The 20,850-nt window shown below is 42.1% G+C and overlaps 1 protein-coding gene across 1 annotated transcript in view; it reads right to left on the bottom strand.

The window, feature by feature from the left end:
* Positions 1–20,850, bottom strand: part of ZFYVE26 (zinc finger FYVE-type containing 26) — a gene marked incomplete in the record, with an annotated part of 1,901,467 nt that overhangs the window by 1,077,212 nt on the left and 803,405 nt on the right. Inside the window, 1 exon segment of the mRNA XM_073610828.1 lies at positions 3,148–3,375. Coding sequence (XP_073466929.1) covers positions 3,148–3,375 — 228 coding nt within the window.

Genomic DNA, 20,850 nt, shown 5'->3' with positions numbered 1-20,850 from the left:
CCGGGGCGTGTGCCCGGCGGCCGCGATGTCCGCCGGGCACCCGCTATTGCCCGTTAACTGGGCTGGACCATGGATCTGTGTGTGTGTAAACACACAGATCCATGTCCTGTCAGTTGTGAGGAGAGCGATCTGCGTTCCTAGTACAGCGGAACACTGATCGGTCTCCTCCCCTTGTACGTTCCCGCCCCCTACAGTTAGAAACACTCCCTTAGGAAACATAGTTAACCCCTTGTGTCCCCCTAGTGGTTAACCCCTTCACTGCCTGTCACATTTACACAGTAATCAATGCAATTTTATAGCATTGATCGCTGTATAAATGTGAATGGTCCCAAAAACGTGTCAAAAGTGTCCGATGTGTCCGCCATAATGTCGCAGTCACGAAAAAAAATCACGATCGCCGCTATTACTAGTAAAAAAAAATAAATATATTTTTTTTAAAAATGCCATAAATCTATCCCGTATTTTGTAGACGCTATAACTTTTGCGCAAACCAATCAATATACGCTTATTGCGATTTTTTTTACAAAAAAAAATTTTTTTTTTTTTAAATTGGGATATTTATTATAGCAAAAAGTAAAAAATATTGTGTTTTTTTCAAAATTGTCGCTCTTCTTTTGTTTATAGCGCAAAAAATAAAAACCGCAGAGGTGATCAAATACCACCAAAAGAAAGCTCTATTTGTGGGAAAAAAAGGACGTCAAATTTTGTTTGGGTACAACGTCGCACGACCGCGCAATTGTCGTTTAAAGTGCGACAGTGCTGAAAACTAAAAATTGGTCTGGTAAGGAAAGGGGTGAAAATGCCCGGTATTGAACCGGTTAAGGCTCTGTGTCCCATGATGTACGATAAAGAAATATGGCTTACCGAGCTTCTGTTTACATCATGTGATCATTGGCTGACAGCTGATCGTGTGGTAAGGGGCCGGTATCGACCCCTTACTCGGATCTGTGATCAGCCGAGTCTCAAAGACTCAGTGATCACAGAGCACGCCACGCAGGGTCTCGCAGACTTTGCTTGCTCGGGAGGAAATCCATGGATGCCCTCACAGCAATTAAGGCCCGCGCTGCAGCCGTCTTTCGGCTATAGCGCGGGCAGCAAGTAGTTAATACACTGCAAGTAATCATATTAACAATAATCCCCAATATATTTACATTATATTGAAGTAATTATATGCATGATTAAGTAAATAATTTAACATATATTGGTTTATGTATTTTAATAATAATTTTCCTTCATAATATTTTCATAATGTATTGTTTGGATATTCATAAAACCCATTAATGCATATATATTATTACGATAAGGGTTGTAAATATGGAATCCTATGAAAAGTTTAAGAGTTCTATTATAGAGAATATTCATGAATAGCTATTATGCTTCTAGTCAGAATCATGACTTCATTTTCAAGGTATTTAGAACACAAGTTAATTGTGAGGGGTATATTCTCTCAAACACATATATTTCAATAGGAGCCAGGCAGTCTGATATATATGTCAAAATATAAACATTTTCTTATATTTGATGGCTTTCTGCTAAGCCAAAGTCAAAAGGTTATTCAATTATTAAAGAAGAAGTAAACCCTGGTGGGTTTTACTCCCTCTTTATTTTCCTGCAAAGGTAAAGCATATCGGGCTACTATGCATCACATAGTAGCTCATTATGTGTCACTTACCCGAAACCGAAGCCTGCAATGTCACTGTTGTCCCCACTAGCAGAGAGCATCCATCTTCACCCCTCTTCTTTCTGGGGCCAAACACTTTGGCTCTGTGACTGGCCGGAGTCACGTGACGTCACTCCCGCGCATGTGCGCGGGAGCCGCCAGTCATGGCATGACCCCTATTAAAAATGGCATGATGTGCCCTTTCTAAAGTGCACATGCGCCGATGACATTGGCACATGCACTGTAGTCATCGGTGCGCAGCTTTTTCATAAATATCTCCTAAACTGTGGAGGTTTAAGAGATAATATCTCTTAATATAGGCTTACCTGTAGGTAAAAGGGGTTGTACAGGGTGTACAACCACTTTAAATAAAATCAGTTATAATACCACACTGCCCCGTGGTGGTGAAAATATTAAGAGTCCAAGATGGCCGCCCAGACGAGGTTGTCATGGTTACATGGAAGAAACCCATTGTTTGACATCATCAATTACGTAGTAGTGACACACACACACATTTTGGGTGGGATAAAAGAGTATAGATTGTAAGCTCCAAGGAGCAGGGCCCTCTGATTCCTACTGTATCAAATTGTATTGTATTTGTACTGTCTACCCTCAAGTTGTAAAGCGCTACGTAAACTGTTGGCGCTATATAAATATTGTATAATAATAATAATAATATACATATGGCTGGAGAATTTTGAGGGGAACTGAAGGAGATCTTGAGATGGAGAGACAAGAGGAGAAATACAAAGCGCAGAGATGTAGTAACGAGGGTCAAAGATATCCTTTGGGACACCCAAATGATACTTCTCACAACAAAAGTTTTTTACACAAGCGGTAAAGTATTAATTTTCTATTCCATCTATTGATTTCCAATTATATTCGATATTATTTTACACTGAATTTTAGTTAATATATATATATTTTTAGCATATTGTTGTATTCACTCGTCAAACTAGCACGGATAAACAAAGTTGAATTAATTGGTTGTATTGTGGAAAAATGTGAAAATGTCCTAAAACACAGATTTTACATAACTCCATAAATATAATACCATTTTAATATTTCAGTATAAACATTCTGACAACGTTGAATCGCCGGTTATTCAAATAGTAGCAATAAAAAATAGTTGATGTCATGTTGGAAACCACTTATAAGCTTAAAATAGTGAGAGAAACAAATATGAGTTAAAACATTACTAATCTCCCCACAACAAAGCAATTTAACAAATCTTAAATCCCATTATAAACATGCTGCCCACTATGCGTATAATAGCTAGAAGAGACAATTATATTAAATAATTTTAGTTTTTGCTTTGCAAGTAGTTTTAGATTGCATTGAATAAAACATTGGAGACACAAGGGTCAAATGTGATGAGCAACACTTAAATTTGACGCACACAGTAGCATAAGGGTGATCTTTCCATAAATGTTTGCTTGCTGCAGACCAGAATATTTTCTATAGTTTTTAAGGTATGTGTTACTTACCCAAGTCTGAATTTATACTTTGAACAATAACTTTTACCAGAGTGTCAATGTATTTAAAAAAATGATGAACATGATCAAATGTATAATTTTCCATGTTTAGTGAGTGTGCTCGCTTATCCAAGTTTTCCAAGAGAAGAATTATCTGCTTGCAGACAGGGTTGATTTGAACTTCTTGTGGCTTCATACTCAGCTGGTCTAGCAATGACTGCACAATATTTCCCTTTAGTTCTGAAAAAAAAAACAAAAAAAACAAAAAAACAACAAAACAGTTGTTATTAATTCTACACCACAAATGTAACAAATTGATAATTTGTTAAAAATGCAGCAATATCACTTACAGTCATTATAAGTGAGTATGTAGTTAAATGAAAAAAAAAAAAAAAAACAGCAGCTTAGCATCAATAGAAACAGGTTATGGTTATTGTAAATAGTTTGAATATATCTATACTAATTGAATAAGATATATCTATACTAATCAGGACCTAAGAGTGTTATTGGGCATATGTTACACATGCATTGACTGTTTATTTGAAATCCTAGATTTTGATGCATTGTCACATAGACAAAAAATATCGTACAATCCAATATATCCAATTTTATACCCTCAGTTGATCCAGAGGAAGGCAAAAAACCCCAGCAGAGCATGCTCCAATTTGCTACAGCAGGGGAAGAAAATCCTTCCTGATCCACCAAGAGACAATCAGATTTTCCCTGGATCAACTTTACCAATAAATGTCAGTACTCAGTTATATTATGTACATTTAGGAAAGTATCCAAGCCTTTCTTAAAGCAATCTACTGAGCTGGCCAGAACCACCTCTGGAGGGAGTCTATTCCACATTTTCACAGCTCTTATGCCCTATACACACGGTCGGACTTTGTTCGGACATTCCGACAACAAAATCCTAGGATTTTTTCCGACGGATGTTGGCTCAAACTTGTCTTGCATACACACGGTCACACAAAGTTGTCGGAAAATCCGATCGTTCTAAACGCGGTGACGTAAAACACGTACGTCGGGACTATAAACGGGGCAGTGGCCAATAGCTTTCATCTCTTTATTTATTCTGAGCATGCGTGGCACTTTGTCCGTCGGATTTGTGTACACACGATCGGAATTTCCGACAACGTTGTTTTTTATTTTATATCCTGCTCTCAAACTTTGTGTGTCGGAAAATCCGATGGAAAATGTGTGATGGAGCCTACACACGGTCGGAATTTCCGACAACAAGGTCCTATCACACATTTTCCGTCGGATAATCCGACCGTGTGTACGGGGCATTACTGTGAAGAAACCTTTGTCTATTTGGAGATGAAATCTCTTTTCCTCTAGACGTAAAGAATGCCCCCATGTCCTCTGGGTTGACCGTAAAGAGCAAGTTCACTATATGGACCCCTTATATATTTGAACATGTTGATCATATCCCCCCTTATTCTCCTCTTCTCAAGAGTGAATAAATTCAGTTCCTCTAATCTAAACAGACAGAGGGATAACTTCCTTTTCAGTTCCTCTAATCTTTCCTCATAGCCGAGCTCCTCCATACCTCTTATCAGTTTGGTTGCCCTTCTTTGCACTTTTTCCAGTTCCCCGATATCCTTTTTTAGAACTGGTGCCCAAAACTGAACTGCATATTCCAGATGAGGTCTTACTAATGATTTGAACAGGGGCAAAATTATATCTCTCTCTCTGGAGTCCATACCTCTCTTAATACAAGAAAGGACTTTGCTCGCTTTGGAAACCGCAGCTTGGCATTGCATGTTATTATTGAGCTTATGATCTACCAAAACCCCCAGATCCTTCACCATGGATTCCCCCAGTTGTACTCCCCCTAGCATGTATGATGCATTGCATATTCTTAGCCCCCAAGTGTATAACTTTACATTTCTCAACATTAAAGCTCATCTGCCACTGGGTCGCCCAATTAGACAGTGCATTGAGGTTGGCTTGTAAATTGGAGACATCGTGTAAGGATGTTATTCCATTGCATAGCTTGGTGTCATCTGCAAAGACAGAAATTTTACTTTCGATCCCAGACCCAATATCATTTATAAAGATATTAAAAAGTAAGGGTCCCAGCACTGAACCTTTGGGTACACCACTGATAACCTTAGACCATTCAGAGTAAGAATCATTAACCACTACTCTCTGAATTCTGTCTTTTAGCCAGTTTTCTATCCTTTTACAAACTGATATTTCCAAGCCTGTAGACTTTACCTTACACATGAGCCGCGTGTGGGGAACTGTGTCGAACGCTTTTGCAAAATCCAAGTATACCACGTCCACAACCACCCCTCTGTCCAAGGTTTTACTTATCTCTTTATAAAAAAAGTTGTTTGTTTACCTTTAATAATCTTGCCTCTACCTCAATCTGTAGCTAGATGATGTTCTATGTAGTTAGTCTCACCCTTCTTCTTAATGCTTTGGGCTAGTTTCACACTAGACAAAAAAAAAACTCTGGCAGACTGATAGTGTCTGGCAGGGGTGGATTAACCGAGAATCTGAGCAGATTTATAGATGAGCAGTTGTGACCAATAGAAACTAATCTTCCCTGTCCGAGACACATTGCATTTGTTGCAAAATCTTGAGGGCCTTTCTATACCATCCGACGCCCTGTTGGTGACGGTGGATGTTGAAGCACTATATAGCTCCATTCACCACCAACAGGGCATAGCGGTTATTAAACACTTTTTATCCCAGACACATAGGGATGATAAAAAATTCAATGAGTTCATCTCACTAGCCATGGAATTCATACTGACTAACAATGTTTTTTCTTTTGATGGTTCCCACTTCCTCCAGGTGCAGGGAGTAGCAATGGGGACATGCTGTGCCCCATCCTACGCCAATCTGTACCTGGGGGAGTGGGAAAGATCATTTTTGGCCAATGATGACCTTGCTGACCTGACTGACAACATCTTAACCTAGTTTAGATTTATTGATGACATTTTTATCATCTGGAGTGGAACAATTAAGTCTTTAAATAGATGCATCATGGCCATGAATCAAAATAATTTCGTTTTGAAATTTACTGTACAATCGGATCCAAATAAGACTGCGTTCTTAGATGTAACTATTTTGAAGGGTATTGATGGTAGATTGACAAGTACACTATATCAAAAAGAAACAGCGGGGAATACAATCTTATGTGCTGATAGTTTCCATCCGAAACCCCTTATACAATCTATATCTTATAGTCAGTATCTGCGGATTCGCAGAAACTGCTCAGATGAGGCAATATTGCAGCTGGAAGCCAACAACTTAAAATTACGACTCTTACAGAGGCTACTCTAGAACATGCCTTAAAAAAGCATTCAAACGTGCAAAAAAATCAGACTAGGCAGGACCTCCTTTTTGGGATCAAGAAGATGGGTAAAGACAGACAGGGCATAAAAAAAGAACAAAAAATCAAATTAGGATCATTACGAGATATACTAAACAACACAGTAAAATCAGAAAGATCCTAACCAAGTACTGGCATATTTTAAAAATAGATCTGACTTTGAGTTAATTTATACGGGAAACACCCTTAATTATATACAAGAGAACAGGATCACTCAAGGATCATCTAAGTGAAGAGTGAATATATGGACAGAAATACAAGCCTCTACATTATGGTAACTGTAGGACAGCTGGAGTGGTACACTTACTCAGCTGTTTGTGTGGCTGTTTCTATGTGGGAAAGACCATATTGGCATTCCACACAAGGGACTATAGGCATGTCCACAGCATGCAAACCTATAATCCGGATCTACCCCTGGAGCGACATGTACAAGATGTCCACCAGGGAAATTTCCCGGATATAAAATTTCTCATACCTGACCGGATTCACCCCAGTGCGAGGGGAGGGGACTGGAATAAGATTCTTCTTCGAAGGGAGACCAGGTGGATAGTATATCTTTATGTGCCACTAATCCACCTGGCCTTAATGACTCAATTCGTTTTCATCCATTTTTAGATGGCTTTACCTCGGGATTGTGGGAGGGACTTGGTTGATCACAATAGTGAATATGCTTGTAGTCAAAGCAATAAAATAAAATAAAAATGTAAAAATTAATATATAAAAATGAACATAAATACAGAGAACAGAATGCCTGTCCCAAAATACTATGATTCATTATTTACAAATCTGTCTTTATTTATAGTAATATACATTCCCTGGTGGAAATAATCCTCTGGGAATATATTTTTATCTGGTTTCCATATCCATGTACTGACTTTTTAATTGCCTCAGATTACCCCATGTTATTGCTGCCTCCTCCTTCTTTCTTCCCCTTTTTTCTTGCTTTATGTCTTTCAAACCTATCAACTTATCTAGTTTGACATGAGGAGTGGTATACTATAGTTTTGAGCACTAGATGGCGATGAATGCAGCAGAGCCTTTGGAATGCTCTAGTTGTTTACATCATTGTATTTAATGGGGGGTGGAGATGCAGTGTTTTCTTCTCTGATTTGTGCTAGATCATGAGAAAGAATTTAAACCTCACTGACCTCCCCCCTCTTTATTTAGTAGTGGAACAATCCCTATCAGTCTATTGCATAATGCCCTCAAGGTGTTTAATACACGATCATGTCCCGCCGATGGAAATGGGCGTGCCATGCATTGCAATATCACTCATTCATTGACCGAGGCCTTACACACCAGGGACTGGCTGGTTATGCCCTTCAGCAATAGTTCCGGGTCAGCGGCATCTCACGCATTCGCAACTGATATATATGTTATATGCGGGCGTCTGTCGCCATCGGTATAAAAAGTTGAGGCAATGCCATTGATTTTTGCAAACCTGTCCAGTGTGGATGTACTTCATGGACCCCCGCAATACAGGTACCTATCTTATCACTCACCCCAGCAGGAGTAGACAGAAAAACAGAATTGTTGACATTTTTGCAGATTTATTAAAAAAGAAAAACTGAAATATCACATGGTCCTAAGTATTCAGACCCTTTGCTGTGACACTCATATATTTAACTCAGGTGCTGTCCATTTCTTCTGCTCATCCTTGAGATGGTTCTACACCTTCATTTGAGTCCAGCTGTGTTTGATTATACTGATTGGACTTGATTAGGAAAGCTACACACCTGTCTATATAAGACCTTACAGCTCACAGTGCATGTCAAAGCAAATGAGAATCATGAGGTCAAAGGAACTGCCTGAAGAGCTCAGAGACAGATTTGTGGCAAGGCACAGATCTGGCCAAGTTTACAAAAAAAAATCCTGCTGCACTTAAGGTTCCTAAGAGCAGAGTGGCCTCCATAAACCTTAAATGGAAGACATTTGGGATGACCAGTACCTTTCCTAGAGCTGGCCGTCCGGCCAAACTGAGTTATCGGGGGAGAAGAGCCTTGGTGAGAGAGGTAAAGAAGAACCCAAATATCACTGTGGCTGAGCTCCAGAGATGCAGTCGGGAGATGGGAGAAAGTTGTAGAAAGTCAACCATCACTGCAACCCTCCACCAGTCGGGGCTTTATGGCAGAGTGGCCAGACGGAAGCCTCTCCTCAGTGCAAGACACATGAAAGCCTGCATGGAGTTTGCTAAAAAAACACCTGAAGGACTCCAAGATGGTGAGAAATAAGATTCTCTGGTCTGATGAGACCAAGATAGAACTTTTTGGCCTTAATTCTAAGAGGTATGTGTGGAGAAAACCAGGCACTGCTCATCACCTGTCCAATACAGTCCCAACAGTGAAGCATGGTGGTGGCAGCATCATGCTGTGGGGGTGTTTTTCAGCTGCAGGGACAGGATGACTGGTTGCAATCGAAGGAAAGATGAATGCGGCCAAGTACAGGGATATCCTGGACGAAAACCTTCTCCAAAGTGCTCAGGACCTCAGACTGGACCGAAGGTTTACCTTCCGACAAGACAATGACCACAGATAAAATAATGAAGGAGTGGCTTCACAACAACTCCGTGACCGTTCTTGAATGGCCCAGCCAGAGCCCTGACTTAAACCCAATTGAGCATCTCTGGGGAGACCTTAAAATGGCTGTTCACCAACGTTTACCATCCAACCTGACAGAACTGGAGAGGATCTGCAAGTAGGAATGGCAGAGGATCCCCAAATCCAGGTGTGAAAAACTTGTTGCATCTTTCCCAAAAAGACTCATGGCTGTATTAGATCAAAAGGGTGCTTCTTCTAAATACTGAACAAAGGGTCTGAATACTGATGTTGAGATCTTTATACCTACCTCACATACACGCTTATTGATACATCAAATAAGTGAATACAAACTTGTCTATATAAGAACCAACCCATGCAGTTGCAGCTATAACCAATGGAATTAAGAACGAGTAATAACTGTGCGAAAAGGATAACAATTAATTTATTCAAACTTACTATTGTACAGAAAAGAAAATTGTAATATTGTTATAAAGGACATTCAAGTGCTATCAGTACATCAGGACAAATTGTAGGATAGGAAAAATTACAGATAAGATGAAGTCACACACTAAGAAAAGCGTAATAGGTACATTTACAGAGAAAACTTACGTCCCCATGATTCTTAGCTCACGAACCAAATAGACTGAACCAGGGGTCTGTATTCTGGTGATTCCCTCCAGGCAAGGGACAGTACATCTATAAACCAGGTGGTATAACTGACACTATAAACAGAGCTTAAACCAGAGCTGTTTTATGATGTCAGCTGTTCTCAGAATGTCCAGACAATTTCCTGACACACTGTTTAAGCCACACTGCATGTCCATTTAATAATGTTGATTATCACTGAAGGCAAAAAATCATAGGCCTCAAGGCGCATGCGCGGCGCCGTCCAAGATGGCCGCTTAGACCGGGAGCTCCGTGCTACTCTGACCTAACGCCCGCCACAGCTGCAGCCTAAGCTCTCGTCCCAGCCCAGCACACGTATCTGCCGACCGGGGACACTTCCCGCTACTGCCAGATGTCTTTGAATCCTGCCCGGAGGAATCTCATCACCGCACTGAACGACTCCACAGCGCGGACCGGCCATCCCAAAATGGCGGCCGTCCCCTCACGAGGCCTGCCCGGTCTGTCTGACTCCATCGCAGACCAGGATCAAGAAGCTCTTCCGTCCTCTCAATCCTCTGCTGCCACAGTGAGTGCTTTCCCTGGGGCCCCCTCACCCGCATCCACCGAATCTCTTATAGGGAGGACACTAGGAGGGGGAGCTCTCACCCCTCAGCAGGACCTGCTGCACAGCCCGGATCCATGGGACACACAGGCCAGGGATTCCTCCCTCCCCCTACTGACTTTCCCTCCATGATGGCCGCATTCTCTCAGATGCTTTCAAAAGGCCTTTCTCAAACAGCAGCACAGATCACAGCCTCCATACACGCCGATATGCAGCAGATTGGTGCCAGGATTGACGTGATCGAGCAAAAATCTGACCAAGCGATTCTGAGAATTAACTAAAATACTGCTAGAATCCAGGATCTCCAGGACCAACTAGAATCTGCCACCTCTAAAATAGACGACCTCGAGAACAGGTCGAGACGTTACAACTTCCGCATTAGGGGGCTCCCCGAATCAGTTAAGGACACCCACATGGCAGTCCAAGATTTTATCAAAAGTTTAATCCCTAACATCCCAAGCCCATCGTTTGGAGCTTGACAGAGCCCACAGGGCACTACAACCCCCTTGTCCTGAAGGTCTTCCCATTGACATCATCGAGAAACCGCATTTCTATGCGGTTAAGGAAGAGGTGATGAAACTTTCCAGGTCGGCGGAGAAGCTGACGATCCAGGGGCACCAGATTCAGATCTTCGTGTTACTATCCCCATACATGGTACATAAGCGACGGGCCCTGAAACCACTACTGCAAGTCCTGGCGGGCAAAGAGATCACCTATAGATGGGCCTTCCCGCTGCGATTAAACTTCTCCTACTGCAACAAACCATATAGCTTCTCTTCCTTCCAGGACGGGGAACGACTTCTTCTACACCTCGGATTGATTACTCAGGAAATTCCACAGATTTCTTATTCTCGAAGAGCATAGTCTGTCAAAAGATCATCACCCACCAGCCCAGTGTCTCCAGTATGGCAGAAACAACTTCCCAAACGATCGAAAGAATCCTTTCCCCATGACCAGGAATGCGGTCTGTACAGAACCTGTCTACTGCCATATTAATGGCGACTTACTTCACCCGAGTATTCCCCAGGATTACTTCAAGGATCCTTATGGGTTTATCTTTCATTGTATTTTTTTTTTTATTTACTTTTCAGGGATTCATGATCATTCCCATTATGCGCTAGCAGGGCTTAGTCTGCAAAATTTTTATACCGTCAGCTTTGCTAAGAGGCGGCGTTTACCGGAGTGGTCGTAGTGCACCTCCCTCTGGCTCCGATAGTTGAACTCTAGGTCTTTCTCCTATCGGACCCAGACTCTCGACCCTCGGGTTGTAGTGCACTTCTTTTGGGTACCGGCTCAGGCAGGGATGGGTCCATCCCTCGTCCGCGGGGGTTGGGGTTACTACTGTATGATACACTATCTAATGACTTCTCTTTTCACTCCTCTCTCTATCTCTATAGCCTTGCTCTTTTTCATTCTCGTCTCCCCTTCCCACTACGCCCCCTCCCTCCCTGCTCTTCAGATACAGGATCTCGCTGGACTTCTTCCTCGCCGTACCACAGATAGAATCCACCATGCTACTGGGGTCGCCACCCTTCTGCCAGGGACAGCAACAAGGTCAGGTGAGATTCACACGCGCATAGTAACTCACCTACTGTTCCCCCATGACTGACACCACACTGACGACCGGGACGCTCAAGATATTCTCCCACAACGTACAGGGCCTTAATTCCCCCGTGAAGAGACACAAAATACTGCAACAGCTACACACACTGAAGGCAGACGTAGTACTGCTCCAGGAAACTAATTTCCCTGCTACTTATCAACCCAAGTTTCTTCACAAAAACTTCACGCATTTCCACCTAGCTAATGCTGACAACAAAATGAGAGGAGTGGCGGTCTGCTTCTCCAACAGAACTCATTTTTCCCACTTGAAAACCGTGATTCATGGCCTCTCCTTCACGATCACTCCTGACGAATGGGAAGCTTCCTCTGCTTCTGAAATGTAAACAGAAGCAGAGGAAGTGATGTCATCTCTCCTCGTGGAGCCTTTTCGTTCCGGCTCCCGAGGAGAGAAGACATCAATGTGAGTTTGCACCAACAGCACACTAACACCAGTACACATAGGCACACAAACCACCCCCAATCACCCCCCCCCCTGCACCCCCTGACACTATGATACCAATAGCAGTTTTTATTTTTTTACTGATCACTGCATTGGTGTCATTTGTGACTGTAATAACTGTTAGGGCAATTAGTGGTAGGTCCCTTTAGGTGTAGGGTACCCCCCTAATCAAGGTTTAACCCCTTGATCGCTCCCCAGTTAACCCTTTCACGCCCTGTCACCAGTGTCACTAATTGATCATTTTTCTGATCGCCGTATTGGTGTCACAGGTGACGCTAGTTAGCCTGTTAGTTATTTAGGTTCACCGTCAGCTTTTTATAGCGTCAGGTACCCCCATACACTACCTACTAAAGGTTTTAACCCCCTGATTGCCCCCTAGTTACCCCTTTCACCTGTGATCACCGTATAAGTATTACAGGTGACGCTGGTTAGTTTGTTTTTTACACCCGCCGTTTATTACCCAATAAAGGTTTAACCCCCTGATCGCCCAGTGGTTGATATCAGTTTTTTAGTGTCAGTCAGGGTCTGTGTCGCCCCAGGCAGCGTCAGATTAGCGCCAGTACTGCTAACACGCACGCAGCATACACCTCCCTTAGTGATATAGTCTCTGAACGGATCAATATCTGATCAGATCTTTACTAGCGTCCCCAGCAGTTTAGGGTTCCCAAAAATGCAGTGTTAGCGGGATCAGTCCAGATACCTGCTAGTACCTGTGTTTTGCCCCTCCACCCAGCCCAGCCCACCCAAGTGCAGTATTGATCGATCACTGTCACTTACAAAACACTAAACACATAACTGCAGCGTTCGTAGAGTCAGGCCTGATCCCTGCGATCGCTAACAGTTTTTTGGTAGTATTTGAAACAGTTGCTGACAGCCTAGGAGCTTTTTTACCTGTGAGTCTCACTACTGTACCAGTAAATTTAGAGCCCAAAATGGCAAATCGAAGGTACAGTAGTGAAGAGACCTACACGTTTCTGAGCATGACAGATAGTGAAGAGTTAGACACTCATCTGTCAGATTCAGGCTGTGAATACGATCCTGTAGCCCACAGCAGCTCCATGACAGATGGCTCTGACGACGGAGTTGTGGTCCCTGCCAAGGTCAGGCGTACCAGACCCCGATCTTCTGCTGTTGGTGAGGTGCAAGAACTGCAGGGCTCTAGTATGGAGCACAGAAGTACTAGTGCTGCTCATCTTTCTGGTGAACTGGCAAGCACCAGCGGCCTAGTACACCCCGGTCGTACATCTAGCACTGCAGTATCACGTGGTGAGTCCCATAAGTGCAGTTCAAGCTGGTGAGGTGGCAAGCACAAGTAGTGTTCCGCTGCCACCAAGAAGACAAAGACAGGCCCGTCGTGCCCATAGTGTCCTTCCTGCAGAATTTGCCAATCTTATTTGGGAGCCCACCACTTCTGCAGCACCCGTACTTACCCCATTCACTGGCCAACCTGGAATTCAGGTGGAAACAGTAGATTTTACGTCACTTATTTTTTATTCACTGTTTTTCACGGAAGATCTCTATAGCTCTATTGTGGACCAAAGTCACTTGTGTGCTGGTCAATTCATCACTGCTAATCCCCAGTCCTCCCTTGCCAGAGATTGGACACCAATTACGGTTTCCAAATTTAAGACCTTTCTGGGCCAATCCCTCGACATGGGCATAGTTAAAATGAGCATGTTGCGGTCATATTGGTTCACTGATCCAATTTACCATATGCCCGTGTTCTCTGCTTCCATGGCCAGGGCACGATACGAACAGATCTTGTGGTTCATGCACTTCAACAACAATGAACTCTGTCATCCTCGTGGAGACCCTGAATACGATCAGCTCTACAAAATTTGGCCCCTTGTAAACCACTTCAACCAACATTTTGCAGCCTTTTTACTCCCCATCAAGTTGTCTGCATTGATGAGTCCCTGATTAAGTTTTCTGGCCACTTGTCTTTCAAACAGTATCTTCCCAGCAATCATGACAGATACGCGGTCAAGATGTATAAGCTCTGTGACAGGGCCACAGGCTATACATATAGTTTTACAGTTTACGAGGGAAGAGATAGTCACGTAGAGCCGCTGAACTGCCCAGATTACATAGAGAGCACTGACAAGATTGAGTGGGACTTGGTGTCACACTTATTCGGAAAGGGGTACCATTTGTATGTAGACAATTATTACACGAGCATGCCACTTTTTAGTCACTTGTTTGATCATCAGATTGGCGCATGTGGCACCGTGCGATCTAATCGCCGGGGGTTACCCCAGAGGCTTGTAGATTCCTTTCTTAGGTTGGGGGAGAGAGCCTGCTTGAAGTGTAATAACTTGCTCGCTGTGAAGTGAAGGGATAATAAGAATGTTTTTGTTCTGTCCTCCCTTCATGCAGACACTACGGTTCAAATTCCTACGGTGATTGGTGTTGTGGAGAAACCCTTCTGTGTTTACGAATATAACCTAAATATGGGAGGGGTGGACCTCAACGACCAGTTGCTGGCGCCATACCTAGTTGCCCGTAAGGCCATACACTGGTACAAAAAGTATCTGTATACTTATTTCTATTGGCTTTGCTGAACGCTCATGTGCTATACAAAGCTTCAGGATGGACTGGATCCTTCCTTAAATTCCAGGAAGAGATAGACAGAGCCCTTCTGTTTCTAGACGGTGCTCCATCTCACCTTCCCAATCCAAATGCAGTAAGCCGGTTGCATGAGAGGCATTTTCTGTATGTCCTCCCGAGTACCCCTACCCAACAAGCCCCCAAAGAAGATGTCGTGTCTGTAGCAAGCGCGAATATAGGCGTGACACCCGCTATTATTGTCCCTCCTGTCCTGACAATTCTGGTCTTTGCATTGGTGAATATTTTCTATTCTGCAATGTTTTATTGTTATTATGTTTTATCATGTTTGCTTTTCAGGTATGTAATTTTTTTATACTTTACTGTTTACTGTGTTTTATTGTTAACATTTTTTTGTTTTCAGGTATGCCATTGAGCTGCAGCGCGGATTTATTTTTCTAGACAGCAACAGCGTTTGCTCCCACGATACATAAAGCCGTGACTCCAGCGCTGTAGGAGGTGATTTCACCACTACAGTTAAAAAAAAGAGCATATGCCAAAGCCAGCGGGGGTGGAGGAGCGATTTGCTCCTAACTTTTGTGGCGGATGCCCCCATGCTTCGGCATATATATGTGTATATATATATATATATATATATATATATATATATATATATATATATATATATATATATATATATATATATATATTTTTTTTTTTTTTTTTTAGACATAGATTGTGTTCAAAAAATGAAAAAATGTTTTATTTTTTTACTTTTTTTTTTGGATTTGCTTTGCGGGTATGGTATGTCTTACTGTTACTGTAATGTTACTTTGTTTTATTGTTAACCATCATTTGCTTAGCAGGTACGCCATTCAGTTGCAGTGCGGATTCATTTATCTTGACAGCAACAGCGTTTGCTCCCACGATACATAAAGCCATGACTCGAGCACTGTAGGAGGTGATTTCACCACCACAGTTAAAAACAAAATGGTGCATGTATGCCCATCATTAGAAGCGGGTGGATGAAGGGAGGTATTCCAATGGTGAGCATACCCACCCATTAATCTCTTTTTTTCATTCAGCCCACTGACTGCATGTGAAAAAAAAGATTAAAATATATGCCCAACAAGGACCAGCAACGTACTGGTATGTTGCTGGACTTTGAGTGGTTATACCAGAATGATGCCTGCGGGTTTAGGTATCATCTTGGTATCATTATTTTCAGCCAGCGGTTGGCTTTTATGTATGAATAAATGTGTCTGCGCTAAAACCTAGAAATAAAAAATAAAAAACATATAGAGAACCGTGCTGAAGCAGTGACCATATAGTAAAACCAAAAAAGTGTCAATGTAAATCAAAATCGGTATAATAAATGCAATCCTTTTGTGGAAATATACTTAAAGTGCAACATGCAAAAAGGACAATAATATATGCATATAACTATAAATATAAAATCAAGGTGCTAGATGTCCACATCCAAATAAAAATCAACTCCAAAATAGCAAAACGTAAAGTGCAAATATATAGTGTCCATAAAAGTTAGTGTCCATCATGCTCCTCCTTAATGGTGTCCACAATAAAGCATGCTTCAGTGCTCTCCTGTGACCCCCCAATCGTGCTTGCGCTCACCTCTAGGCGTGTGACACGGTATTTAAACAGTGTCTAAACACGCATTGGAGCCACTCCTGGGCTCATTCAGGATATGCTGATGTAAACTCCAACCCTCTCAGATGTCATCAGTGGTTACACATAAAAAAACAGAAAAAGCTCCATAGTGTGATATAGCCAAAGATTTATTTAAAAGTAAATTAAAATTCCCACCAGGAGGGTACTCACAATATACAGGTGCGTGAGTGCACCAACCTATCCAGAGTGTAGTATACAAACAAACGCTCGTATGGCGTGCGGTGTGGTGTGTTTCCTCTGCTCCTTTGCTGACAGCTCCGTCCTACCCCTCCCGGACGCGTATTCGGCACAGGGATCACGTGCCTTCCTCTGGGGGATCTAATTGGACGGACGCTCTATGTGCAATATATATGCTGACGGCGGCCATTTTGCCTAGGACCGCAGACAGCTCTAGTGATAGGCTACACTTATAAACATAATACATCAACGAACGGCTTTAAAAGAATCAGTGGTAGGTAACAGCTGTGGGAGAATTACAGCAATATATAGCGCTGTTTATTATTTGCATTAATCCAAGACCAATTGTTGTTACCTAGCATAAATAACCCAATTAAAAATATAATGTGTGTTTATATACTAAATATTATTACTAAACGAGGACAGAGCTGCACATCTTCAGAGGTCACCATACCGCACCTCATAAGCCAATTCTATGAGCCTCAGCCTGCTGAAATGATTATACAGAAGAACATGTATTACAATAATCAGGTTAAAAATCTACGTTAAAAATCTGCATTAACAAAAAATTTTCTCACTTTAATAAAATTATATTAAAAACGATCCCAGCATATGCAAAAAATGAATCCCAAAATGATGAGGAATCAATTAATTCTCAGTAATAGATCCTACATAAAATACTATAACTCTCCCAAAAGGGGGTCTAGATCCTGTAATCCTTTATTAATTCTCACACATAAAAGGGGGGTATCTATACTAAAATGTATATATCCATGAATTGAAAAAAATAGGAAAAATGATAAAAGCAAAAATTATTTGATATATGAGAATATCCTTATAATATTACAAGGTGCCTAGAGGGAATATAAGTCCCAGTGTGTACGACAAGTTATATATAAAACTTAAAGTATATAACCTGTCGAGAAGAATGATACATAAATTAAAAATTCTGCCACCGCCATAACTTCAAATTGGTAATCTTCACCCACTATAATCAAAACCTTCATAGCCAAATCAGATAATCAATTGATACATATCGGACTAACCAAAATCACTTAAAATCGTGGGAATATGTATAGGGTTCAGTAATAAACTACAAAATAAAAATTAAAAGTTACTGAGAAAACATCTTAAATCAAACTCCTTATTGAGCCCACCCGGAGATAAAGAGCCCAGCTGGTGTATCCACCAAGATTCTCGCTTACTGATTTCCCTCACAAAATTGGAGCCTCGCCAGTGGCGTCTAGGTCTAGGTTGGCTTTCATGTAAAAGCAATCCTAGCTGCTAATTAGCCTCTAGACTGCTTTTACAAGCAGTGGGTGGGAATGTCCCCCCCCACCATCTTCCATGGTTTTCTCTGGCTCTCCTGTCCCAACAGGGAACCTGAGAATGCAGCCGGTGGTTCCACCAGCTGACCATAGAGCTGATCAGAGACCAGAACAGCTCCAATCATCTCTATGGCCTAAGAAACCGGAAACTACGAGCATTTCATGACTTACATTTCACCGGATGTAAACAGCGCCACTGGGAAATTGGGAAAGAATTTTATCTCACCGATCTTGGTGTAGTCAGATGCTTTGAGGGCAGACTACAGATCTAGGGTCTGATAGACCCCATTTTTTTTTCAAAAAGAGTACCTGTTACTACCTATTGCTATCATAGGGGATATTTACATTCCCTGAGATAACAATAAAAATAATAAAAAAATTGAAAGGAAGAGTTTAAAAATAAAATAAAAAAGCAAAATAAACAATGAAAAAAAAAAGCCTGTCCCCCCCCGCCTGCTCTCGCGCAAACGTCGGTCTGGCGTCATATGTAAACAGCAATTGCACCATTCATGTGAGGTATCACCACGAAGGTCAGATCAAGGGCAGTAATTTTAGCAGTAGACCTCCTCTGTAAATCTAAAGTGGTAACCAGTAAAGGCTTTTAAAAATGTATGTAGTTTGTCACCGCTGCACGTTTGTGCAATTTTAAAGCATGTTATGTTTGGTATCCATGTACTCGGCCTAAGATCATCTTTTTTTTTTTACCTGAAGTATTTTTATTAATTTTTAAATGTATTACAGAAAATAAGCACAGATACAATCAAGAATAGTGAATCCTTAACAGCAAAATCCACTAAGTCATCAGGTGTCTCTGGCAAAAAGTAATATAAGAACAAAAAGAAAAGACAAACAATTAGAATGCTGCTATGGGATGAGTTTTTAGTATGAGATATCAGTAAGGCACTTTCAAAACCCCATGCTGCCAGGGTCCCCATGTCCTCCCCTGATCTTTACGATATGGACTGGTACAGGGGTCACGCACCTCCTTCCCCAATGGGAACTTTCCTGAAGGAATATGCGTAAACCCCCCCCCCCACTCCGAAAAAAAAAAAAAAAAGACACCTAAGTGCAATTTTGAGGGGGGGAAGATGGTAGGCTGAAGACTTTCCTCCCCCCAAGCCACTATGCCACTGTAGAGGAAGTGGAGAACAGATGTTTATGGAAGAGTGTGGGACTCCCGGCAGCCCTGGGGGAGACGAAAACGTATGTAAATAATCCATCACTATAGGAGGAATGTTAAACCCAAAATTTCATCGAAAAGTAAGGGACAAGGAAGTCACAGAATAGAAGGAGGATAAACGTGGGAAAAGAGGAGAGAGGTACGGGAGTGGGGGGGCAAAAGCATAGTTAGGTCATGGAGTGGCAGAGTTGATACTATTTCCGGCAGACACTCCCAGAATGAGCGAAATGTTGTGGAGCGAGGCCCAAGGTTCCCAGACAAGCCTGAATCTTTCCACTTTGTCATTAATTTTTGCTACCAACTGCTCCTGGGACATGATCCATGAAACTTTCCTGATGCAGCTCCTGAAACAGTGGGTTTTTTCCAACATTTAGCTATGGTACTTTTAGCTCCTAGAAGGATAAAATAAGATAGTGACCGTTCATTTTTAGACAAACCAGGGACGGGTTGATTAAGGAGGGCTATATGTAAATCAGGAGCCACCGGGGTGTGGAATAAATTGCTAATAATTCAAAAAAATTTCTGCCAAAGTGTTCTAATGCGCGGGCAAGTCCACCATATGTGAATCATTGAACCCTCCAGCGAGCATCCTCTAAAGCAAAGAGGAGAAGTTCCTGGATAGATCAATGCCAGCCTAGAATGAACATAGTACCATCTTGAAATAACCTTAATGCTTGCTTCTATAAGAGAGATATTGTAAATACCTTTATATGAATGTATCCAGGAATTGGACCATTCTGTGGATGTCCGGGCTCGGCCTGTGTCCTCCTCCCAGGTCTTCGCGTAGGCTGGTATGTCCGACTTAGCCATGAGTTCTGTATAAATTAAAGATATGCCCCCTTTCTGGTCCTGAGTGTTGGAGCACCAGTGCTCACAAGGAGTAAGAAGTGGGAATTTGGAGTATTTGCCCCAGATAGATTGAAGAAAATGAGATAATTGGGAGAATCTAAATTTCTCGGAATCCGGCATTTCTAGTTTGGTCTTACAGTATGAGAATGATAGGGGACCCATCGGGGTAAGGAAGTGGCCGATCCGGTACATGCCTTTGTCAGTCCACCATCTAAAAGCTTGAATGTTTGTTCCTGGGGGGAATTCGGAATTATTGAAAATATGTGATAGAGTTTTTAATGGTGAGGTCAGTGAGGCTTGTCTAAAAATTTTGGTGCATAGTGATACAGAATGTGATAGAGTGGGGGCCAGAATTGCTGGTCTAATTTTTGGGTCACACCACAAGATATAATCAAGTGTGTTATGTGGAGTAGCCATCCTTTCCGTAGAGAGCCAGTCGGGTTTTGGACCTCTGGAGAAGACCATTGAGATCTGAGCTATTTGTGCGGCCTGATAGTATCCCCAGAAGTCTGGTAAACCCAATCCTCCCTGTGATTTAAGGCGAACGAGGATGTTGTACGGGCATCTATAACCCTTCTTCCCCCAGACAAAGCGCGTGACCTCATATTGGAATTTGCGGAGGAAGTTTCTTTTAATCAGGATGGGAAGGGACCGGAATAAATATAAAAGGCATGGAAGGAGCATCATTTTGACCGCATGTACCCTTCCCAGCCAGGAAAGACCACATCTGGACCACCTATTGAGGTCTCCCCTGCATTTGGTAATCATG

Source organism: Aquarana catesbeiana, linkage group LG13 (genome assembly GCF_042186555.1).
Source record: "Aquarana catesbeiana isolate 2022-GZ linkage group LG13, ASM4218655v1, whole genome shotgun sequence".
Taxonomy (NCBI): Eukaryota; Metazoa; Chordata; class Amphibia; order Anura; family Ranidae; genus Aquarana; species Aquarana catesbeiana.
Note: the sequence above shows the minus strand (reverse complement) of the source record. Positions and strands in the feature narration are given on the sequence as shown.